General features: G+C 38.0%; 1 protein-coding gene across 1 annotated transcript; it reads left to right on the forward strand.

Annotated features, from left to right (window-relative positions):
* The first annotated feature begins 732 nt into the window (after positions 1-732).
* Positions 733-25,931, forward strand: abcc10 (ATP-binding cassette, sub-family C (CFTR/MRP), member 10). Its single transcript, XM_020639620.3, has 22 exons — positions 733-1,078; positions 1,194-1,407; positions 5,026-6,397; positions 6,797-7,024; positions 8,130-8,286; positions 9,211-9,368; positions 10,175-10,254; positions 10,678-10,849; positions 11,886-11,984; positions 12,759-12,948; positions 13,503-13,580; positions 14,268-14,456; positions 14,995-15,133; positions 15,925-16,120; positions 17,768-18,111; positions 18,980-19,149; positions 19,247-19,407; positions 19,803-20,056; positions 21,664-21,809; positions 22,811-22,908; positions 23,848-23,960; positions 24,104-25,931. Exons 2-22 carry the CDS (start codon positions 1,232-1,234, stop codon positions 24,243-24,245), a joined length of 4,662 nt encoding a protein of 1,553 aa, XP_020495276.1. The 5' UTR covers positions 733-1,078; positions 1,194-1,231; the 3' UTR covers positions 24,246-25,931.
* The last annotated feature ends 528 nt before the right edge of the window (positions 25,932-26,459 follow it).

The following is a 26,459-nucleotide window of genomic DNA, read 5'->3' on the forward strand; positions in this document are numbered from 1 at the left end:
CTTTATTGATCCCAAACTGGTAAATTGTGGCGTTACAGCAGCAGGTTGTCCAAACACAATGTTAGCAAATCTAAACATCATATAATATTAAATACAAAGTAAATAAGTACTAAAAATATCAAAACTAAGAATGTGAATATATAGAACCAGGATTTAACTAGTCTTAAATAGGAAAGATTAAATATGGAAGATTCAATGTAAATGTGCAAAAACAGAGTTGTAAATGGACAGTATTGACATAAGTTAAAGTGCATGAGTGTAGACATATTATAATCATAAACTATACAATATAACGGCGAGTAGACAGACAAATGAAGTGAACATGAGTGCAGGGATAATTTATAAATTTAACATGTAACATATTTCAATGAAGAAAAGCATAAACTGCCCATCAAAATCTATCAATATATTATTGATACTGCATATATCAATTTATGAACTCTGTATACAGAGTAAGAGTATTAACAATAGCCAAAATGTATGAGCACCAATCACTCAATCAATTTAAACTGTACACTTTATTTGTATAAGTGAAAATAAAATGTACTTTTCAGGTAGTGAAAATTATATAAAATAGTACTTTTGATTAAAAATATATATATTGTAATAGGTAGTTTAATAGTGTATCTGTTTTGTAAAGTACTCTATTTCTTGTCAGATTTAAGATAATATCTCTAGTAAAATTATGCATTTATTTTGAAGAGTTTGTGATGTGCGTCATCAATACGCGACGCAAGTATTTCATGCTAGCTAGTGGAAGCCGGTAATATTTAAAGGCTACTCGTGTGAATTATACGGCAATAGCGGCGTCGTTGAGTTATGTTTCATAGTTTTTTTTATTGTCTCGTTAGTGTTTATAAATATAATATTTGTTTTAGCATGCCAGTGCCATTCAACAAACCGAACGGGTTGACATTTTGTTTGCTAAGCTGATGAGCTAGCCTCATTTGTTTACATACATAACTTCCAGTCAGGAAGCCCTGAGCTCTCCACGCTTATGTCGTTTTAAATGGTCTCTTTCTGCTGCTACAAAACGTGGTTCAAGGAGGAGTGTGATGATATAAAATAGCCAACGAATGTAAGTGAAAACCTGTGTAATTAAATATAACCTACTATTATATTGTCTTAAGATGTTATCTCTCAGTCATGGCTCTTTAAAGACTTACAGTTTGTGTTTTTTATCTGCTCTACAGATATTTTATAGAATGATGGCAGTGAAATAGGAGTAAAGATGAGTGCCTTCAGGCCGTCAGAGCTTCTCTCTGGTATCTGTCAAACAGAGGAGCAGGATCCTTTCCCCTTGTGGCACAATGGACACATCAGCTCTTGTTTTAACCAACTCGTCCTCGGAGCTCTGCCTCATGCAGGGATGGCTGTGTTCAGTGCCTGCTACCTCGGCATGGCAAGGTCGGTCACAACTGTTATTTTATACATCAGAATATTTCATCATTATTCTGTGATGCTGTAAATTTAGAGACTAAAATAATGCAGCTACAGCATTTTTAAGAACTCGAAACAAACACATTCAGTTCTTGAAGATCTTTATAAGCTCATTATGTAAAGGAAATGATTCACACTGAAAAGACATTCTGAAGTAGGTCCCCCCCTCTAAAGCCTGATGTGATTAAATGCAACAGCATTTCACTGCAACAGTCATGGTTCTACAAAACAAAGACAGTTTCTATTAATATAATTTATATTATTTGCTGAGCTCGTAGTGGGTGGTTCATGAAAAGTGTCTCTATAATATTCTGCCTCTCCAGGCAATCCGGCAAAGGGAAATGCGGTTTTACACTCTGTTTACTGAACATGAACACACACACAGGCTGAAATACACACAAATGAACAAACAGGATCCTATGGACATGCATTAATAAAGATAAAGATAAAGATAAACTTTATTGATCCCTCGTGGGGGAAATTTGTGCATTACAGCAGCTCCAGAAAACAGGGGACAGGAATATAATTATTAAAAATAAAAATAGAAGTTAAAATCAAATCAAACATATTTACATCAGTTAAATAAAAAAATACAATAAAAATACAATAATGTAAAATTACACAGTAACTAAGGGATTTGTTCTTAAAAAAAATAAAAAATAAATTAATGGAGAGGTCTCAGAGTTTGGGGCCTGCCCACAGCCAGCGCTCCAAAGCAGTTTTGCTCAAGGGGACCTCTGCAGTGCTCAGGAAGTGGACTTGGTCCGTGTGACCCTTCGGTGCCCAACCCAAGTCCCTACAGACGGAGCTACTGCCGCCCCAATAATATAATACAATGTATGAAATATAATACATTTCTTAAGAAAGTGTAGTCCATATCATAACCACTGCAAATTACAACCTAATTAATATAGATGTAATAAATCAAATCATTTTAACAAATTAATTGACCAGTGATTTTTGTGTTGCATTTACATAAACAGGTCATTATAGTTGAAAGACGTTTGTGCTCTTTAATGCTGCATAGTCTTTTTCAATGCTTCTTATGTGTTTTGGAGTCAGAGACTATATTGATGTATTACTCGTTGATTGAATAGAGAAATTAAATTTTTGGTGTTCAGATGATGACATTTTAGATAATAAGTTCACTCACACCACAGAGCCATTTACTGCTGGTTATTAATTATTAACACATCTGGAGTCCTTTATGGAGGTTTCTTATATTGCTTTGTGATGGCCTTCATAATTTTCATCTAAGAGGTAAAGTTACATAGTCCTTCAAACAAACAATGTTTCAGCTTGTTTTGGCAGATTTTTGATCTGAATCTGTTTTTTACTCAAGGGTCTTTAAGAGTTCTCTGAACAATGCTTTATTTTGAAGGAAAATCAAAGGGTCAAAGGTATCTTTATTGTCCCCACAGGGAAATTTGTTTGCAGCTGGAGGCATACAAATACATAAACAACACTAATAAATCATCCAAACATCGAGTGCATAAGTACATACAACATGAAACATGAAGCCCAGCAGAGATGCTCCAGCATCACGATAAAAATGATAAAAATGATAAAAATGATAAAAATGATAAAGTGCAATGAGCAAGGAATTAGAATTCAACTGCTATTTAACAGACAAATAGCAAATGAGACCCGATGCAGTCTGTACCGTCTGCCTGAGGGGAGAAGACCAAACTCTGCAAAGAGAGGGTGATCTGGGCTCTGCAGGAGAGAAGTTGTCTTTCTGAAAACCTGTCTGCTGTAGAGGTCGCTCAGCTGGACTTGACTCCTCCCTGTAATCTTGCTCGCCACTTTAACCAGGCGACCAAGTCTGTTTTTATTGGCTAGAGCCAGATTACCATACCAGGCAATAATACAAAACATTAAAACCGATTCAATAAATCTTTTACAAAAAGTTCTTTAGATGACAGTTGTGCCATCGTGGACCTTCTTTGTGGTAACAACAGCATGTTGCTCAAAGAACAGTTTGTTGTCCAGCACAGTGCCCGGATATTTGTAGCTGTTCACTATCTCTATACCAGCACCCTTTAATATGGTTGGCACAGGACTAGATTGAGTCTTCTTAAAATCAATAATCCTGTCCTTTGTTTTCAGTACGTTTAGCTGAAGGAAAGACTCATCACACCAGGATGTGAATTCATCAACCACAGGCCCATGGTGATGCTCCTCCCCTTCAAGAAGACTTAAAATGACTGTGTCATCCACACATTTAAATACATGCCTCCTAATGTGATTGCTACAGCAGTCATTTGTGTACAAGATAAATAATAACGGGGAGAGACAACATCCTTGAGGAGAACCAATGGAGGAGTACAGCTGATTGGAAAAAGAGCCGTTTACTCTCACACATTGAGACCTCTCAGTTAAAAAGTACCCAGCCTACAAGATTAAGATCCAACTTAAAATTGTGAATGAGTTTTTCTGCTAAAAGATGAGGCTGTATGTTATTACAAACAGAAGAGAAATCTATAAATAAAAGCCTAGCATGAGCTTTGATCCCATCAAGGTGACGATACAAAAGATTTAACAGAGAGACAACAGCGTCTTCCACCCCCCTGCCAGACCTATATGCAAACTGCAGGGGGTCAATAAATGTTTCCACCTGTGATAAAACCTCATTTCTGATGAGCTTTTCCAAAGACTTCATCACTAGTGATGTCCAGGGTACCGGTCTAAAATCATTAACTGATGCAGGGGTTTGAGTCTTAGCAAGAGGGACAATAATAGGGTGTTTCCATATCCTGGGAACCTTCTGTTGTTGGATAGACAAAGTAAAAAATAAAGCGGAAGATGTAACTCAGCTGCTAAGCACATATTTTAAGCACATTACCACATATGTTGTCAGGCCCAGGAGACTTTCTAGACTTTGTTTGTCTAAAGTGTTGTTCACACTTTTAATATCAATAGACAGAGCTCTGGTGCTTTCCTTAATACATGTAGATTTTCTGAAAAATCATGAACATCAAATCTGGCATAAAAGCCATTTGGTCAAGCCAAGTTGCTTGTCAGAACTAAACCCAGAAAGACCAATCATCTTAATGCCTTTTTCACGAGTGCCTGTCATGTGTTTCATACCACACCAGGCCTCCCTGAGATTATGACTTCCTAGCTCTGCTTTGATTTTGTCTTTATACTGTAATTTAGCTTTCTTAATTTCCTGATTTCCTTTCTAATTTCTATAACCTCAGTGGTGTTGCCATTATTAAAAGTATTTCTTCTTTTAAGAAACAGACCTCTGAGAGCTGCTGAGGGGAATGACTTGATCAATTTGGTAGGAATAACAGTGTCTTTGCAGAAGGAAATGTAGCTACACACAACATCAATAAAATAACCATTAGTCCAAAAACATTTGCTTTATCTTCTTGACATATTGGCAATTTAAAAAAATAATTTGTAATTTGTAAAAATGATTTTCATATTGTATTACCTACTTCTCTGCCTTGCTGCTGCAACGCCCAAATTGTCCTCTGGGGATCAATAAAGTATTATCTTATCTTACCTTAAATATGTTTTATCCTGAATCAGAAATATCAACGCAGCTCTGGTGTCATCATTTTTTCTGTTTTACAGATGTGACCTCCTGCAGTCGTCTCTTCCCTGTGGTTGGACGCTCAGGCTTGTAACCGCCATGTTGGCCGCGTTGCTCTTCACTGCAGACGTCGTCCTTGTGAGTCTCCTTCAGCAGGCTGATATGTATCTGGACATCCTGGCTGACAGTTGTGCAATCGTGGCCTGGCTGGTCCACTTCAGTGCCATCGCAGTGCTCCAGAGGACCGCTTACAAGAGAACCAGAGGACCAACCCTGCTGCTGCTTTTGGTTCTTCTGTCTATACCAAACCTGGTGTTCACTCTGATAATTTATTGTGACAATCAGGAATATTTGAACCTCAAAGAACCTCTTAAATTTACGCGTTTCGTGCTAGTCTTAGCCCGGACGCTTCCCCTTCTGGTTTATCTTCTGGCCTTTGTGTTCCCCTGCATCAGTGACGCTGGATATACTTTATACATCAACACTGAGGATGGATCTCCGCTCATCACAGACAGCACTCAGCTGGATACCGGTGAGATGGTGGCTGAGGATGGTAGCAGCTGCTTCTCACGGCTATTCTACCTCTGGCTGACTCCTCTGCTCAGACGAGGGCAACAAGGGGAGCTAGACAGACCGGCCGATGTTTATCACCTCCCAAGAAAACTTAGGACTAGTGTGGTATGTCGATACTTCCATCAGTGCTGGGAAGCCTGCAGACGAGGGGAAACAGTCATTGATGGGCAGGATCAGTGGCCCCGGCCGGTCAGCAGGAACCTCCTGAGTGGCACTTGGAGTTCTCACTACCAGGAGGAACCTCTGGAGCTGGAGGGGAATGTAGGACTTTTCAGGGTGCTGCATAAGGCATTTGCTTTGCGGTACTATATGCTTGGTGTGCTGAAGGTGACGGTGAACATGCTGAGCTTTGCAGGACCGCTTCTCCTCAGCAGTCTGGTGAACTTCATGGAGGAGGAGGGAGCTCCAGTAAGCTGGGGTGTCCGGTGTGCTCTGGGGCTCTTTGCTGCCACTCTTCTCTCATCTGTCCTCAGAAATGTGTTCGTCTTCGAGGTGTCCAAAGTGGCGCTGTCTGCACGCACTGCTCTCGTGTCGGCCATCTATGCTAAAGCCCTGCGGGTCAGTGGCAGCAGCCTGGCTGGTTTCACTCTGGGCGAGGTGGTAAACTTAATGAGCACAGACACAGACCGCGTGGTTAACTTCTTCAACAGCTTCCATCAGTTATGGAGCTTGCCCTTCTGCTTTAGCATCACCCTCTACCTGCTGTACCTGCAGGTGGGTGTTGCTTTCCTCGGTGGGCTTTGTGTGGCGCTGCTGCTGGTGCCTTTCAACAAGTTCCTTGCTTCACGTATACTTAGCAACAACCAACATATGCTCAGGCACAAAGACAGCCGTGTTAAGGTAAGAACTGCTACGATTCTATGGTAGTGATTAAAAAGAAGTTGTAGACATGACAGTGGTGATGACGTTAATGTTATTATAATAACGAAGAAATTATTTTAGTAGATCAGAAGAAATGAAAAACAACTTAGAGAAGGAAGAGGTTAAGATATAACAGACAATCACAAGGCTAATTAAGATTTGCACTTACACAATGGAAAAGGTGAATAATGTCCATAAAGTCCAATTCTGATATCAACCTCAGAAGTCCAGTTTAGCCCATATTCATGTGTGCTGTCACATTTATTTTTAACAAAGTGACTGCATCTAATAAATCACTCAGTCCTCAATCGTGCTGTAGTTGTATATAAAGTGGTCTTGATTGTGACGTTTTTTCTTTCTTTCTACTTTCTCTCCCAGTTAATGACAGAAATCCTTTTTGGTATTCGCGTCATCAAGTTCTATAACTGGGAGCCTCATTTCACTCAGAAAGTTGCAGACTGTCGTAAGCTAGAGCTGTCCCACCTCAAAGCCCTCAAGTACTTGGATGCCTTGTGTGTCTACACCTGGGCTGGTCTGCCTGTGGTCATCTCCATACTCACCTTCATCACATACGTCCTACTGGGACACCAGCTGACTGCAGCTAAGGTAAGGAAGTAGTAGTTTTAAATTGAATTGACATTAAATCGGAATGTTTTCTAACTATGCTGATGCCAGTAGTGAGCTGCACAATTTTGTTAAATATCCAATATATGTTAAAGTCACTTGGCTAGGTAATCTCCTCTCAGTCATGTCTTTACTCCATATTTATAAATATTTGGAGTAAAGTTTTCAATTACTGTTTAATTTTTCTTTTACACAGTTATGGTAATTTAAAAAATCACAATAAACTCTACTGTCCTGTACCTGCGCAAAAGGCAATCAATAGCTATTCTATTCTGTTCTAAAATATTCTGTTCTATTCTATTACATTCTATTACATTATGATCTGTTCTGTTCTATTCTAATATGTTCTATTCTATTCTACTTTGACAGCTTTATTGGCATAAATGTGACCATTTTGCCAAATAATATAAGAATACAATTATAATAGGAATTAATAGTAATGATTCATAATTCAATAGTAAAATTACTAATAATCAATAATTAGTTATCCTCCTCTAATCTTTTCTGTTTTATTCAGTTCTATTTTTCCTATAACTTTTTTTGGTGTGGACCCGACTACATCATTTTGTCCCCTTTCATGTACGAGCATTCTCTGGAATGACAGCTTCCCTGAATCCTAACATACGAGTCATTTTAATAAGCAGTGGTAGTAAAAGTCTTCATATATTGCTGCAAAGCATTGGCACTCGAGTTATTATTTATTTTGGCATGAAGCAAATGCATTATTTAGAATAGATTTTCTTAGGTGTCATGAGAATCAGGAGGTACTGATTTTTTCTAAAGTAAAAGTAGATTTTTTTTCATCAATGAATAACTGCACCATTTCTATATAAAACAGTACTTTTACAGTTATTAACACTTTGCCTTAACCTAATAATGAAGCCTCTTTTTTTCAAACGTATTATAGCTTTTACTTGAATTGTATGGTAGGTTTTTTTATTTACTATTTATGTTTCTGTAACTCAAGTACACACTCCTGAAATACAAGCTCCTCAGCCCTCCAGTGAACAAACATAGAGGTAGTTGTTATTTATGTTGTACTATGTTTGATGACTCATTCAAGTTCAGACTCTTTACCCTTCTGTAGGTGTTCACCACGCTGGCTCTGGTGGGAATGTTGATCATCCCGCTCAACTCTTTCCCCTGGGTGCTCAATGGCATCCTGGAGGCCAAAGTGTCTCTGGAGCGAATCCAGCGCTTCTTTAAACTGACCAACCAGGATCTGCAGGCGTACTACGCCCTGGGTATGCTGCCACTTTCAACTTTGTGTGTTTTGTGTTCAATCAGTGAGTCAAAGCAGGTCATATAGTTTATTTATACCATTTGTTGTTCTCTTTTTAGGCTTTTTTAATCAATGAATCAATCTTTATTTATTAAGGGCCAATTCATAATAAATGTTATCTCAAGACACTTTACAGAAGAGCAGGTAAAGGACCTCTCTCTTTGATATATTATCGACAGAGACCATACATTCAAAGTTCATTCAAAGTTACAGTGGCAAGAAAAAACTGCCTTTAAGAGGCAGAAACCTCGAGCAGAATCAAACTCAAATTGAACAACCGTCAGCAGAAACTGTGTTGGGGTGTAAAGTGAGATAGAGGGAGATGCAGAAAGAGAGAGACAGAGCAACAACAACAACAATGAATGAGATTGATTTATAGCTACAATGTAAGTAATAATGGTAAAAGTATGTGTAATATTAGCAGTGACAGCTAAGTATGACAATAGACTGATGAGTCAAATATTAACATTAGCAACTGTAATGATGATGAAACAGGGAGGAGTGATTATGTTAATTACATGTTTTAAAAAAGTCGCCGCAAACAAAACATATTGAATTTAAGCATGAAGTTTAGCAGCATTTTGATAACTTCTGCTCCCTTTCTTCACAACAGCAATGGATGTATGAAACTATCAAATCATACATAGTTCAACACACCCAGAAGTTCTGCATTTAAAGTAATATTGACAAGTGTTATTCAGTAATAATCCATAAAAACTAAATGTGAGAGTAGAAATTAGAAAAGACGGAAGTGCACCTTACTTTAGTGCATAAAATAGTGAAAGTCAAACTTATCTGCCTTCTGACAAGTTTCTGAATGTGTATCATGATAATCGATATGATAAACACATTTACACTGTATTAAAACGTACCTCTTTTACCCCAGTGACTCCTGAAGACAGCCAAACATCCATCCTTTTGAGTCAGGGGAAATTTTCCTGGCAGGGGCCCAACAGTTCAAACCAAAACAACGAAGGAGAAAGTGAATGTGGAGCTGCTCGAGGGAGTCTGCTGCTGCATAGTCTCAATCTACACATCACAAAGGTACAAGCCTTCTGTTCACACATAGGATAATATGGGAAGTACTCTCATTGGATCATCCTTACTGCACAATTGGTTCAGTGCATTGGAAAAATGATTAAGCCACACTTTCTTGAAATAAGCACAAAACAAAATAAATCAAGTTAATAACAAAGGATAGCAGCACTCACTGAACTCAGGGTAGGGTAATTTGAGGTGCTTTTTGGATAAAGATGCAAACCAAATTAAAGGCTTAGTCTCAAAGTATTTCACTCCATTAATTAAGACTGTACTTGGATTTCGGTTGCTTTTTTGGCTTTTGGGCCTTCATTTGATAGGACAGATGTATGAAGACAGGAAAGAAAGAGAGAGAGAGAGAGAGAGAGAGAGTGGGGGTTGACATGCACTAGATAGCGTCAGGATCCAGGGTTGAACCTGTGACCAGTGTGATGAGGACTATGGCCTCTATACATGATACTCCTCTTTCTACCAACTGAGCTTAACCAGAGACTATACTCACATGTTTACAGCTGCTTTTATTGAACTGATTTTAATAAGTTATCTTAGAATCTGTTTTAACTATAAATAACACTGCACTGTTACTTTTCTGCTTGTGTTTCTTTTCCCCCTCTCATAATGCTTTTGATGCCTTGTGTGAAGCACTTTGAATGGCCTTGTTGCTGAAATGTTCTACAGAAATAAACTTGCCTTGAAATCAATTTCTTCCATATTTTTCTCGTTTAGAAATGGTTGTTGTGCTGTTTTTTTTTTTTTTTGCTCTGAGTGTTTGGTATGTTAGAGCAGATACTATGAACGTTTCTTTGTTTCAGGGTTCTCTGGTTGTGGTGGTGGGAAAGGTCGGCTGTGGGAAAAGTTCATTACTGGCTGCCCTCACTGGAGAACTCAGCAGGTACAACCCCTATGTATGTGAGATTATTGTTAAAGAAGAAAGAAGGGGCGTTATATTAGTGGGTTTGGTAAGTAAGGAAGTATTGTGCAACATTATAAGCTAAATTACAGATAATACCTGTGTATACATATATATATATATATATATATGATTGGAGTTTTTGTAGCCATTTATTCAAATGTTTGATACTTTGATCCTGGTGTTGGTGGGAGTTGGACTTTTCTGCTTTTCATTAAAGAGATTTTTATTGATAAGGCAGTAATGTATATATACATTTTAGGAGTAGACAAAAATAATTAAAGGTTTTGCAACATAGTTTTAAGTCAAAATGAATCATCACAACAGTCTTGAGTGTTTCCTTCAGAGGAGATTAAATACTATTAGGAGAAAAAGAGGTTTTTTATCGTCTTCCTGTCTGTGCAGGCTGAGTGGTGTGGTGTACGTCGCAGACAGAGAGGTGGGTTTTGGTCTAGCCTCTCAGGAGCCATGGATCCAGCATGCATCAGTACGGGACAACATCCTGTTTGGAAAAGTCTATGACCACGCCTTATACCAGTCTGTGATTGAGGCCTGTGCTCTGTCAGACGACCTCAACGTAAGATTACTCCATGCTTATGGTTTATTTCTTTTCCTGTCTGTATATTTCTTAGTTACCCTGTGATTATGGGTTTATTATTTGATTTGTTTTTCATTTAAAGCATATGTAATATGTTACTTTTCCACCTTAAAAAAAGCTTCAAAGGTCAGTTTAATAGTATAATAACTTTCAACAGTGAAAATGGTCTCTCATTTCCACAGTGGGTCCAGGTCAAAGTGCTTAGACTTTATGGCACTCGTTCACACACAAGCCTTCAGTTATGAAAAGAAGCCAGTTACCCCGTTTCTGTACTGTTTGATGCACTGGCTGAGGCTAAGAGGAAGAGGAGGACTGTTTCAGATGAAACTAAGAAGAGAGTTAGAGAGCGTGACGGAGTAAGAATCCGGAAATACAGCAACAATTGATGGCAGAGTGTTCATCCCTGCAGATATTATTCATAACAGATTGTGAGGTAAAATTAGTCTGTATTGTTATCTGTGACATCGTTGTCTCATCTTAAGCAGCTTTACCAGGTGCAGAAAGTCATCTAATCCAAGTTTTGTTTCTGGTTTGGACATAAATTAAAAAATCCATCTTACACCAAAACGTTGTATCTTTTGTAGTCCATCTTCAAGTAAGCTTTATAAGTTTGGAAGTGGAACCTTACAAACTTATCGCATCTAGTATGATGAATTACCCTCTTCAATGACACCATTTAGCCACAGAGAATAGACATCAACTATGAAAACACATCCAAAAAGTTTGCAAAACAATGGGGCTGAAGACGCTTCTGTCTTGTTGGTCGACGTGGATATTTAGCTTCTCAGAATGTCTTCTGTGGCTTCACACCAACTGCTTGTAAATAAATGCACAGAAGCACTGTGTCTTGCAGTGCAGTTGCACTCAGAGAGGGGGCGCTAAAGCACACCAAACCAAATTTCTACATATTGTTGCTTCAAGTGGAGGATCTTTAAGATGAATAAACGGTGTTTGCATACACTTTAAATACTTATTAAACATGTTTAAATATCCTTGTTGTATAATGTGTCTTCAGGTTTTGCCAAATGGTGACAAGACAGAAGTGGGGGAGAATGGAGTGACACTGAGCGGAGGACAGAAGGCTCGTCTGGCCCTCGCCAGAGCTGTTTATATGGTCAGTCCTCTGCACTGAACACATAGAGACACCTCAGATATTTCAATGAATAAACAAGTGTCAGGCTGCAGGAAACAAGGATACATCATTTCAGAATTTGATACTTTGTATTAATATTCTATTTCCTGAATTGCATATTTTTTGTTAAATGTTATGTAACTCTATGAAGCAGGTATTGTGTCTTACCTGCTCTTTGTGCCAGCAGAAAGACACAAAAGACTCTTGTAAAACAAAAAAAATAGGTTTGCACACCTGCTTCACCTTCATCCTGTTTCCTGGCATGCTTACTACAAGTTATGATTAATATAACAATCTTTATTACATCTTATATACTTGTAACCCTTTAAAAGATCTACTTAAATCTCTTAAAAACAATCAAATCCAGTCAACATTCAAAATATCAACATAGCTCATTAAGCCTAAGATTTGAATAGATAGGAATAACCTCACTAAATATACAAAGTTAAAGTTCGGCAAAATTGCGGTTCAATGAAAAATATTCATTCATTCTGCACAAGAATTCCTTGACACTCTATTGATGAAGTACATCTAGACCTAAAAAAAACCTGGAAAGTAATAACAAATATTAGGGCAATAGGGCATCATTATGAGTATAACTGCTTCATCCTCCAGAGTTTGTATGTTCTCTGATGTGTAAATCTTCAATACAGCAATTCTTAGAAAGAAAACAGAAGAAACACCCCTTTATCAGCAGATGCATCATGTGATGAGATTGTTTTCAAATATTTTATTTTCCTGGATTCTTCACCTCAGGACAAAGACATCTACCTCCTTGACGACCCCTTGGCGGCAGTCGATTCTGACGTGGCTGAACACCTAATGAAGAAATGCATCATGGAGCTCCTCAGGAAAAAGACCAGAATCCTTTGCACACACCGCCTCGAGTTTGTGGACAAAGCAGACATGGTTGTCCTCATGGAGAACGGAACAATCATCAAAACAGGTAGAAACAAAAGACAGAACCTAATCTCGATGGTAATAAAAAAAAAATGACATGGTTGTTGTCAAGTTCTGTTAAATTTCTCTTGTGTTAGTTTATGTATTTTCAACTGTTTAAAGTACTTAATTGTTAGGGGTTATCAGCAAAATTAGGATATTTTTAAGGCCCGAGTACCTACCAACGAGTGAGGACCCCAAATTTTGAGATTTTTCAGATTTCACAGCATCCCTATTTGAACGTACTTGTCCGAGGGCTTTCATGTGATCAATTCAAGTTTGGTATAAAATGAAAATAGACAAGTTCAAGATTCAAAGTTGTGCGAACCAGGATTCACCATAGGATGTGGCGGACCGTCAAAGTTTGATAACGTTGTTGGCATGCCGCCAACAAAATAAATTGTTATAACTCTGACATGCAGTGTTCTATCATCACCATCATGTGCTAAGTTTAGAGACATTTTGTATTGGGGCAGGTAGGGAAGCTCAAATCAAAAGCAATTCTTTTTTGGGAACCAAGATCATTTCAGTACCTGACTGCACTTATTTTCTATTAAACAGGCACACCAGCTGAAATCCTTCCTTTGGTAGAGGCAGTGCCGAAAAAACGGAAGAATGACCACAACATGAAAGAGAAAGGTACGTATGTTCACCTGAAGTGACTTCTTCACTAGGAATGATGCTCCCAAACTCTGAGGATTTCCAACACTTTGGTTCAATTGACTGTCTTTAAAATGAAAGAAAGGCCAATATTAAGAAGAGAAACGTGAAACCATCAATGGATTCAGCTGATTAAATTAGAAAATTTGGATTGTTCCAGGATTTACCCCTCAAGCACACCATAAATCAAAGTACCTCGAACACACTGAACCATAAGGACCAAAAAGTTTATTATAAATTATATTAAAGGCAGCTCAATTGCTAAATAGAGTCAAAGACAGGAACTGGTTAAACATTAAACCAGTTAATTAGTTAGTTAAAAATGCCAGTGTATAAGTTAACTGATCAAATTATTAAATGTGATAAAAAGGTGGTTAAGAATGAGTCAAGTGAAAAAGATGTTCATAAAGACCTTTAACAAACCAATTTCAGTGACGTGTTTACTGTTTTTATTGTGGGGAAGCCAAATTCAAATGTGAACTTTTTTTTATATTGTGTAAACATCGGAACATGTGCGAAATATGACGTTAGTGGTTGTCATTGGTATGTGCCTCTCTGTATTCATGTGGATTGTTTAGATTGTTGATTGTATAGTATTGTATTGTTTCTTGTAGGGTTGTGTCATATCGCAGCGTATATCACCCTAATATTCCTTCCTTTAACCAGATGGTGTGGAGCAGGAGGAAGAGGAGCTGGGTTCCTCCCCTGAGCTTTGTCTAGATGATGACCCTGACCTGTCGGGGGCAGAGCAGAAGCAAGTGGGTGGTCTGGCGTGGACAGTTTACAAGACCTACTGGGCTGCTGCGGGCGGAGTGCTAGCTACTTCCATCCTGATGTGCCTGTTCCTCATGCAAGGTTTGGATCGACCACATGAAGATGTTATGTTGTTTTTTATCCCTTATTTAGCCAGAAAGGAACCACTGTGAAACAATATCTCCTCAGATTTGAGTGCAAAAAAATGAGAAAGTTTAAGGACATATAAAATCACAAGAAATACAAAACATACAAAAATGTTAGGTAAGGATTCCTTGCAGCTAGTGAAGAGCGAAAGGAAATGCCACAACTTATCAGCACACAATACATGCAAATATATATACTTTTATTATTTATTGTAACACAAAAACTGTATCTAGACTTTGGTCCCTGCAGTAGAAAAGGCACTTAGTTTCTGCAAAAAGTTTTTGGGGAAATTTTCACTCGTAAAAACACAGCTATAAATAAATAAAATTGATAAGATCTAATTTGGGGAATGTTGCAGTTAATTCAAAGGCTCTGACCACCCCGTAAAGGTTTGCTGTAGAATGCTTAAGTTGTGAATTTTTTTACAGTATTTTATTATCTATTTATTTAATATTTATCAACATTCTGCTGTTTGTATTTAAATATGTTTCAGCCTCTAAGAACGTCTCTGACTGGTGGTTGTCCCACTGGATATCAGAGCTGAAGAACAACGGTTCTGCTACAATAAATGGTTCTTCATCAGGTGCCTTCAGCTCACCTCACCTGCTGCTCTTCTCTCCTGGAGGGTTAATGTGAGTCATCCAATCATCCTGCTTTTTGACTTTCAGGAGACGAAAATGATTTTTATGCTGAGGGTTGGTTGGTTGACCACCCAATGAGACCGACATTTGAATAAAATGACTTTATTACTCAAACAAATTATGGATTGGAAACTGATGTATGATGACTAAACCTATATGTGATTCTAATGTTTATGATATGATAATGCATCATTATGTTTTCAAATGAACTTTGTTTAACTCATTTTACACCGTATCAACAATTTTTTTCACACAGTCCTTAGATAAGCAGTTTTATTTTTATTTTGAATAAACATGACTTTTTGTTCTCTGCCAGTTTAGATTGAGATTCAGGATTTAATATGATTACAGGCACGGTCATCACACTGACCATTTCTTAGCTTAAAACATATACAAGTAGTATCATGACATTATGTATGATTGTATGTCAAAGTAAGCTTGCTTTGATAGTCAAACAATTAGTCAGTCTTTATTTATACAGCTTCAATTCATACCAAATATAAATTAAACTACATAATTCTAGGTTAAACCAGACTTTTTTTTAAATAAAAGTTTGGGCCTATTTGGCTTTTATTTGATACGACAGCTTCAGAGAGAGAGAGAGTCAGGAATGTCATGCATCAAACAGCCCCAGGACCAGCATTCAAACCTGCGACCACTACAATGAGGACTATAGCCTCCGCTCTACCAACTGAGCTAAACCAGTGCCCCAAAGTTTTTCTGTTTTTGCACTGTTTTCTCTTAATTTTTTTAAATAAAAATATGTACCTCTGCACATCTAGGTCCTCCCCATCCTCCTCTGTTCAAACGTTCCCTCCAAGCAACCTGAGCTCTGATGTCAAGTTTTACCTGGTTGTGTATGGCTCCATTGCGGGGGCTAACACCGTCTTCACTGCACTCCGAGCTTTTCTCTTTGCATACGGAGCGATCTGTGCTGCCAAAACCATCCACAACAGACTGCTGGACCGGGTCCTTAAGGTGCGTCAACTTTGCTCAAAGTAACTATCCAGCTCCTCAGGCCGAAAGTTCGAGCTGATGTTTGGCAGGTTTGGCAGCAGGAGATGATGGTCAGAGAAGCCATTTAATGTACTTTTTTTCAGAATACCCCTTTGACAGGCAGTGACTTAACGCTAGGGACCTAATTTGGAGCCAAGACATGCGCCAAAGAGAGCTGGCTTGTTTTTAAAGCATTTAACTTACAGATCAAACGCCAGAGATCCTTCAGGTTGGTACAGTCTACAGCAGAATTGCTGTATTGTGTTGGTTTAAAGCAGACACTCACAGTTATGGAAAGTTAAAGTGATGGTTTTTTAAGTTTTCCTCTTGCTTCCTCTCACGGTTCTTCCTCTGCTCTTGCTAATCAGGGTAAAAAATGCTGGACAGAGACGCATTTGTCAACAGAGCTTCTGTTGACAAATGAGAGAGCTTCTGTTCTGTCAAGAAGTTACATCCACAACTAACTAATTAAAAAAAAACTACTCAGAAAAATGAAAACGTTGACAAATATTAGCACAAATTCCTAAGGACAGAATACCGGTTTGACATTCATTTTTACTTCCCAGTTTGACTCATGTTTGTCTGTGAAAATGGAGGAAATGGTGGTTATGACCATGACCTGTGCTGCAGCCAGCTTTAAATATTTTGGCTTCACTCCCAGGGGGCTGTTGCTCCTCTTAATACCCTGGAAACAGGTAAAACTGCTCACCTTGTTTTTAATGCAGAATCCACTGTGTTTCCTTGTTAAGTTACTACATTTTTTTACATCACTTCTGAATGCTCCACATTTTTACCAGCTGTGCTTTAATGTGATCTCTCAGCTGTTTAGTTTGTGAGGTAGTGTGAAGTTGTTTTCTCTGGTTGAAGATGATGCACTGTGATTGGTTATGCTGATCTGCACTGGGAGACTCATATATCAGATTACTTAGTTTTTGGGGATTTTAGCAGCACTGGCCAAGTATATAAGCTTGTAATGTGTGCAATTTTAATAAACTGTCAGCAAGCCATTCTTATTAAAAAACATGAGGTGATAAGTAGTCAGCATGCTGCAATACAGAACAATAAAATAAAGTTTTCAGTTTTCATAAATGCACAATTTACAACTGGGGATGCTTTTTGCACATACTGATGCAAGCTGACTGACTTTGACCCTAAAACCATGCATCAGTTAAACAATATATGCTGTTGTGTCCTAATCATTACTAACTGATCACCATGCTAATGGAAGGTATACAAGATATCAACTTGTTTGTGTGTGAGATAAGAAATAACTTTATTCATTGTATATTGTTTTTTTTGTTCACTTATTTGCTTTAATTTGTCATCAAACTAAACATATCTACTGCAGGAAGAAGGCGATATAAAAAACATGACTTTAAATGACTGGGTTGTGTTTTCGATACTCCTTAGTTTAAATCGTTAAAGCAACAGACAGTTTGACTGAAACAATGAGCTAAAAGACGCTTCAAAGCTCTGTAAAGCTAAGGGGAAGGGACAAGTGATATGACAGATATTTTACATTCAAATAATACTCAAGCATATTTCTCAGTTTTACACACAAATGTTAAGTGAAAATATAAAATAAAAACAATAGCAATCTTAACCCGCTGTTTTCAACCCGCCTTCTAGGCCACAGTGACTTTCTTCGACACCACCCCGATGGGCCGCATTCTAAACCGTTTCTCCTCAGACCTGTACAGCGTGGACGATAGCCTTCCTTTTATCCTAAACATTCTCCTGGCCAACGTCTTCGGCCTGCTCGGCATGCTGGTGGTGATAAGTTATGGCCTCCCCTGGGTCCTGGTTCCCCTGCTGCCGCTTGCTCTGCTCTACTACTGCACCCAGCACTATTATAGACACACCTCCCGCGAGCTGAAGCGCCTGTGCAGCCTCACTCTGTCGCCTGTCTACTCACACTTCTCTGAGACGCTGACGGGGCTGGGGACCATCAGGGCAAGCGGAAGCTCTGCCAGGTGAGAAATGTACTTTTTAGGATACTGGATATTATACTGAAATTATTGCTTTAGGATAAAAAATATGATAACCATGAACGAGATGATGATCAACATAATTTTCTAAAATCTGCTTATTGAAGAATTCTGATGAAAATGCAAACTTAGATATTTTACTGTTGGAATGTAGACATGCAAGTGCTCTTTAATGAACATACAAATGTTGACATCTTTTTTGAACTTCTACTTACTGGATGTTTGTCCTGAATTTGTGTTTTTTAGTGGTTGAAATATACGGAGTAGGATGACTTTTTTTCTCTGGAGGAGAATATGTTTTGAAAGGGAAAATTGACACATTGAAATTGGGGAAGACTGGGAAGCCTGACTTTATAACGTCTTCAATTATCTGATAGGCAACATCTTTATGTCTATGTCCACTTCCATGTCCCAGTCTGTGAATGATACCAATATTTTTGGGGTTGTTAACCCCTGACAGCATCTTCCTCTTTTACAGGGATCCTCGGTGTGATCTGTACAATGCTGCTTGTGAAATGTTGACTTGTAGTATCTGCAAAACAAGCAGCAGGAGTAAAAAGTGATGATTCAGCAGCTTTCAGTCTTAGCTTGCACACCGCCTATTTTAGTTATTTTTTTGGTTTGTTTGATTTTATTCTTTTTTTTTATTGACAATTGCAAGTGAAATACTTGCACTTTAGAAAACACCAAACCTCTCAAAGGTTTTATTATATACCTCTTAAAATGTTAACCTTCTCACACATGCTGTTTCACCTTGAAATACATCACATAGAATAAGCTGTAAATGCCTTATCTAACATGTCTTAGTGGCTCTACTGTATATACTGTACATGACTCAGTGTTGTTGTTCCAGGTTTGAGGAGGAGAACGCCAGGCGTCTGGAGCAGAACCAACGCTGCCTCTTCCTCAGCAATGCCGCCATGCAGTGGCTGGACATCCGCCTGCAGCTGATTGGTGTTGCCGTGGTGACATGCCTCGGTGTTATCGCTGTCGTGCAGCACCAGTATAACAAAGTGGATCCAGGTGAGCACACAGCTGAGTTTAGTGACTGTGCACCAGTTTACACGTACGTATAACAGATGCTCAGTTTCTCAGAGGGTGTGTATGTTGTCTCCATCAGGTCTGGTGGGTCTGTCCCTGTCCTACGCTCTGTCCATCACAACGCTGCTGTCTGGCCTCATATTCAGCTTTACACAAACTGAGATGCAGCTGGTGAGTGTGGAGAGGACTGAGGAGTACTCCACTGGACTTCCCACCGAGCCACAGCAGCAAAACGCACAGGTCAGACCGGCTGTCAAACTGCCACTATTATACTGTATGCTGATTTATTTTATAGCAACAATTAGATTGAGGGTGTTATGGATAGTATGAATATATCGAGCAGTCAAACCCTGTTTGTCAACACACATATAAATGTTATTGTAAGTGCTGATATCTTAATGTTTAATTCATTTTTATTCTTCCATACCATTGGAAAAAATGTGATTCCTCTTGGATTCTATTTCACCAAATTAACATAAAAAACAAGTAGGGGTTTTAAATAGGGATTTAAAGATAACATAAACATTTATTTAAAAAATGAAAGAAAATTATTCAGGGGGAATCTTGCAGATATATTTTTCTTGTCAATTTTGTCACTGCACTTTTCTCACTTTACCCTCTGTTTCAAACATCAGCTGCCCCCTTCATGGCCTGAGCAGGGCTGGTTGGAGTTCAGGGATGTCGTTCTAGCTTACAGAGAAGGTTTCCCTAATGCTCTGGACCGGGTGAGTCTGGTGGTGAGGCCTGGGGAGAAGGTGGGCATCATGGGACGGACAGGCTCTGGAAAGTCTACCCTGTTCCTTGCCCTGTTCAGGATGGTGGAGCTGAACCAGGGTCAGATTCTCCTGGACGGGCTGGACATCACCACTGTGGGTCTCGCTCAGCTCAGGTAGGTCTGAGGTGGTAAACATGGAGAAACCAACACAATATAGGAGTTGCCTGGTGTCTGCGGTGAAAAAGGTTTCCATATGAAGTATTGCTTTGGGGTTGATTTGACTGGTTTCAGTCAAAAGATTTCCCTTTCACTTTATTTATTTTTTCACAATACCATTTGACACTGGTATTTTGATTAGAAATGTACCCCACTATTCATAGAATAAAATAATTCTGCATCATGACCCAGAAGTGAAAAAACAGTCACAGACAATAACAGGAAATGTGCCAGTTTACTCTTGATAGAGGGCGGTAGTTCCTGAGAAGATGGTAAAAGAGAATCAAAAGGTACCAACACTAAGTAATGGTTAGAACATTTAATTTAAAATTTAATTCAAGAATTTTGCCCAGACTAATTGTTTCATTTAGTTTTTTGTTTTTCTTGCAGTTCAAAGATCCACATAAGAGCTGAACAGGAATTATTTCAATTCAAGAAGTTTCATTTGTATAGCACATCAAATAAAAACAAACACCAAACAAACAATAAAAACAATAAGAAAATTAATTCACAAAACATATCTCGGTCTGTGAAGTCCATAGAGTAGCTTTGCATGATTTGCAGATTTTGCTATGTATCAGGTTTCAGTGGCTGACGTAGAGGCTTGAAGTCTTGTCAGGACATTCTTTGTTTCATATCTGGGAACTATTGCGTGATATGCAGAACCAGCAGTTTAGCGCACTCCGCAGACTTATCCTGGTATTACTCCAACAGAAAGTGTTTTTCAACGATAATTACTCCAACATAATGACTAATTCCAAGGGTAAGTCTGCAGAGTGGGTTAAACGACCTTGTGATCTGAAACTATGTATGCCCATGGATGTAGGTATTCAGCATTGTAACACTGAATGTGAGTTTTGAAATTGGGATCAGCATAATAGGTTATCTTTGAATCCAAAACACATGTATAAAATGATCTACAGCACTCACACTCATATACTAATGTACAGGTGTACCTGTTCCTACTAGGGGAAAACGCTCTTCTATATACATTCACATACGCATAGACTAACTGTCAAAGACATAAGAGGCCTAAACAAGTTTCTAAGACTACTTTAAAAGAACTTACTGTTTCCATGGACCTCAGGTCAGCAGGCAGTTTGTTCCATAGAACAGCACTATAGTGAATAAATGCCCCTTTACCACATTTAGGTAGTATTGGGTAGATCTAGATTTTAGACATCTTTCGGAGGCCAACACTTCATCTGAGGGATCTGATTGGGCTGTAGCCATTGAGCAGGTCAGAGAGATATTAAGGAGTCATACCATTAAGTGAATTAAACAAACACAATTTACAATTTTCACAGTTAGTTAGTTTATTGCATTTTGTCTTTTAAAATAAATGTGCAGGTTCATAAGGAAACAACAGAATAATACAATTATAATACATTGCAATTTAACACTTGAAACATGACCTGCAGTGCATGTGGTTGTTTTACACCAGGTGTAGTTTCATTACTATTTAACATATTTATTTATTTTGTGCAGTGTCTTACATGCAGTCACTGAACAAGTCAAAGCTTATACTGTATATGTTGTATTTGTTCTATTGGTGCCCTCTGCAGGTCCAGGTTGGCCATTATTCCTCAGGACCCCTTTCTGTTCAGCGGGACCATCAGGGAGAATCTGGACCCGTGTGGGAGACACTTAGACCAGCAGCTGATGGAGGTCCTGGACCAGTGTCACCTGAGCTCGGTGGTCCAGAGGATAGGTGAGAGACTGAGACAGATAGGGGATTAAAAAAAAAAGATGTACAAAATGAGATGACCTAGTGAAATATAAGCAGAGTGATGCTCATTAAGCCGAGGTGTGTCTGTTTTGGGTTAAACCACCTGACTGACTGTTTTCAATTCACTCCACCCTTCCTCGTTCCTCTGTGGTCACATCATCAGTGTTTGCCTTGAAGACAATTCCATATTTTTTCTTTTCACTTTGTTCATTTCCATTGTTCCTGCTGTAATGGGTAGCACGTTTCCCAGCACGCCTTATGTGAGAGGCATGTTATAAACCGAGCAGGTCACAGGATGCTTTGATGAGTATGGTACATAACAAGAAGTTAAAACTAATATCTTATCTGAACTTCTTTATTTTTTAATGTTCCTTCTGCTTTCACTGGTTTTATTTTCTAGTAACATGTACACCCATCCAACCCAATCAAAGATCAGTGTAACTTTACGATTTTTTTACCATTACTTATGTATTTGGTAATGATGACAAGATACAACACAAATACCTACTAGGAATAAATGATAAAGCAAAGACATGTAATACACTAGGGTTGTCATACCAGATGTTTAAACTTCCATTGGATTCTTGTAAAGATCAACAGACAAAATCTATAGCTATTTGTTATTTAACCTTTCAGGTGTCTTGTCACATGGGGGTCCTGTATACGTCCCTGTGGATACTGATCTTGGTTGCTAAGTTCTGTGCTGCTGGGTTGAAGATGTTTGTAAAGCTTCTATGAATTAAAATCTGTAGTTTCAACATCAATATTTGAAGCATCCTCTCATTGTCATGTATACAATCTTTGCTGTGTGTGTGTGTGTGTGTGTGTGTGTGTGTGTGTGTGTGTGTGTGTGTGTGTGTGTGTGTGTGTGTGTGTGTGTGTGTGTGTGTGTGTGTGTGTGTGTGTGTGTGTGTGTGTGTGTGTGTGTGTGTGTGTGTGTGTGTGTGTGTGTGTGTGTGTGTGTGTGTGTGTGTGTGTGTAAGGTGGTCTGGATGCTGAGGTTGGTGAAAGAGGGAAATCCTTCTCTGTGGGGCAGAGACAGCTGCTGTGTTTGGCTAGAGCTCTGCTGACTCAGGCTAAGGTGAGACATCTAACCTGTATCATTAAACCTTCACTCCAACACAGATCCACTTCAAAGTTCAGCGGATGCTCTTTAATTTATTAACTATCAATTAAAAATGTATTTGTACATACCAGCTTCTGCTTGCATTTTTTAATGTTAATGTCCTCCCAGATATGTTCTCAGGACTGTTCATGTATAATTTAATTGAGTCCTTCATTTTATCTTTAATATCAAGACTTATAACCAACAAAGTATCGAGGGGAGACGGGTTTCCAAAAGAATGGTACACAAAGAAAATATCACCGAAACATTATTAATAAAAACTTTGTGGGGCATTTGAGCAAGTATGCAGGCATATCTTCTTCTCCCTGTAGTTTTTTGTATTGCCCTACACTTACGTGATGTGCACATAACTCTTTCAGAGTTAACAGCAACCACACAATCAGTACTGGGTTTTGAGATGGAGGGTAGTTTTGCAACAATATATCTAGGGAATATACCAGCTGCATTTAATGCCAGGACAAAAACCTTCTGAACTACCAAGAAGTGGTGAGACCATAAACAGCCAACAAAAAGGGAATAGATAGAAATTCTACATTCTGTAGTTTGTATTGGTCCAAATGTTTAAACTATATGAAGAAGGACATTATATAGAAAGAGTACTTGGTGCATTATTACATTTTCTCACTTCCCCACTTAGTCTCATCATTTTGGGTTGAGTTGTTAATTAAGGGTATTTTTATTTATTTGTAACTTATCCAAATCAAGGCTGTACAGACAGAGTGTGTTGTGTGCCACACAGATTCTAAACCTTTTGAGTCAAATATTTGATGTTTTGTTATATAATCAAAATTGACCAAGAAATGTTCCTTTTCTATAAACATACTCCAAAACAAAATCACTTCAGAAAAAAATCACAACATTGTATATAACAATTTTTTTATCCTGGTCATGCAGGTTCTGTGTATTGATGAAGCCACAGCCAGCGTGGATCAGAAGACGGACAAACTGCTGCAACAGACGATAAGAGAGACATTTAAGGACAAGACTGTCCTCACTATTGCACACAGGTAAAGGGTTTCTCATGTAAATGCCTCCAAAAAATAAACGCTAAATCTTTTCTTATTCTTTTTATATCACATGCCAACTGTTTATTAAAAATCTTGAAATTAATTAAATGATTTTTATCGCCTATCTGTGTTTGTGTCACTAGGATCAACACTATCATGGACTGTGACAGGGTGCTGGTGATGCATGCTGGGAAGGTGATGGAGTTCGACACGCCGGCTGCTCTCTGCCAAACTGACCACTCGATCTTCCAGGGGTTGGTTGGTCAGAGAAGAGAAAGCAGATGACTGCAATGATTCTGAAGAAAAAAAGAGACCTCATTTAATAATTGACATTTTGATTTGATATTTTTATGTTGGAGGGTTTGCAGAGAACCTGCTGCTTTTTATGTACTTTCCTGCTGCATTTTTACAGAAAAACTAAAAACGTATTTAAAAAAACTGTCCTACTGTTGAAGTGTAGAGGCTGTGAATGCTTTTCTCCGGGGTATTTTCTTTATAAGAAGAAGATGCCTTCTGCCTTCCTGATTGCATTTTGGTTGTTTTTTAAAAGCCATACAGTTGTGTTGCCTGTTGGTAAAATGATATACTTACCCAGTCTTTTATCATGTGACCTATTTATTGTTTTTACTGATTCACTTTTCTTGGAGGGGTACATGTGCGTTTGTGCATTTTGCAAATAACTAAAAATGTTAAAATGAAGAAATATAAAATTGCACTCTTTTGTTAGCTGCTACTAAACACGAAATATATTTTCTCAGTCTTCTAAAATTTTAACCCTAATTCATCCAGTTTACAAATACAAAGGAAACCACAAAATAAGGTCAACTAAAGAAGAACTATAATTGTACGCAGAGCAGCAATAAGTTGTGTACAAGTAGCAACAGTAACTAACTAATTTAATTTTAAACCTGTTTTGAAAATATGGAAGTCCATATTTATGTACAACAACTATCAAGAAGTAGAAAAAATAAAGTGCATATTGCTCTGTGTTAAAGTTCTACAAAGATATCAGCAATATTTACTAATGAAGGTTGAACTGATGTTACCTTTAACTATCAAAGTTCATCAGTTGAATGGCTGAGGATATTAAGAAATTTATATCTGTTAGTTTTTTCCAGGGCGGTATTTTCAGTAAACAACCAAACACAAGGTCTAAAACTGTGAGTGCTGTCAGACGGGTCAAACAGACCTTGATCACCTCTTTTTTACACTTGTCTGTTTAGATCGAGAGAAGCATTCCAAAAGGTAAAAAAAAAGGCAAATTTAAACATGAAATAATCTTTTTCTCCCTACCGAAGACAGTAAAAGATATATTTTATTGAATAGGCAGTTATCAAAGATCATCTTTGTATTACTGCTTCATTATAAATGAATGAGTCAATACTTGTTAACAAAACAGTCTTGTGTGAATGATTCTCCTTTATGTTAGCCATTTTTAAAATAAAACTTTTTTTTAATATTCTAAGATTTTCTATTTGAAATAAGACTTAATTGAATGTCTGTCATTGGTGAAGGTTTACAATTTACACTATTGAAGGTTAGAAGCTAATAGCCTTTAAAAACTGACACGGATCATATAGAAGCAAGTTTAATCAGTAACAGCACAGAGATTGCTACAGTAAACCACTACTGATGAACCCTCACGCCAGCTTCGTGTTGATCCAAGTACAATTTCCTTCAACATTTTCATAAATTATCTAATTATTTCAATTGGTTTAATGTACATCATATTAATCACTACTTACTGAATGATTTGATATTCCTCAGGGAAGCGGTTTTGGTCCCCTGTTTTTTTTTGTTGTTGTTTTTTTGCTACATGTGCATTTCTTGGGTGGTAATGTTGATTATTATGGCTGTATGCTGATGATGAACAATTTTGTATTTCTGTTGCTACAAACAATGCAAAAACATACCCTGTCTACTTTTCTGTTGAAGGTAAAACATAAATAAATTAGTTATAGTTCAATAATATCAAGTTTTTGAGGGATTCCTTCGGCCCTAAGGATAATTTTTTATTATTTTTTTTATTTTCAACCATTTTGAGCCCATTGCGCCCATTGTGTTCAGAAGCAGCAAAAGTAGATTTTTCAGCAGGTACCAGTTAGACCACCTTAAGAGCAGTAATGATTGGGAGATGGTAGATATGCAGAACAATTGGGATTCCACTAGTTTGAGACCTGACATGTTGTGTGGTCTCCAAGCTAGTTTATTTTATAGATCTGTTAGAGCTCTGGTATAGGAGTATGTTGAGGAAGCATATGAAAGGGGGAAAATGTGATAAGCAGATTTGGCAGCAGAAGCTAAACAGCAAGGATAGAAAGTTAAGTTTTGTCCAGTGGGGGAGGGATATATGGGTTTAGCATAATCAACTATCTCTTTACTGGGAGAACTGTAATGAGATAACTGATGTAATGAGACAGAGGGACCAAAACAAGGGTAAGGAAAAAACCTGTCATCTCCTTTTTAATCTCTTTCTTCTCTCCTCTCTACCCTCATAAA

Source organism: Labrus bergylta, chromosome 1 (genome assembly GCF_963930695.1).
Source record: "Labrus bergylta chromosome 1, fLabBer1.1, whole genome shotgun sequence".
Classification (NCBI taxonomy): domain Eukaryota; kingdom Metazoa; phylum Chordata; class Actinopteri; order Labriformes; family Labridae; genus Labrus; species Labrus bergylta.

What these genes read in the sequence shown, in the direction of transcription:
- abcc10 (XM_020639620.3), top strand. Translation starts at nt 1,232, where the DNA reads ATGAGTGCCTTCAGGCCGTCAGAGCTTCTCTCTGGTATCTGTCAAACA. An exon ending in CGGAACAATCATCAAAACAG is followed by an intron (nt 12,949 to 13,502) that starts GTAGAAACAAAA and finishes TCTATTAAACAG; the next exon opens with GCACACCAGCTGAAATCCTT. An exon ending in CTCGGTGGTCCAGAGGATAG is followed by an intron (nt 21,810 to 22,810) that starts GTGAGAGACTGA and finishes TGTGTGTGTAAG; the next exon opens with GTGGTCTGGATGCTGAGGTT.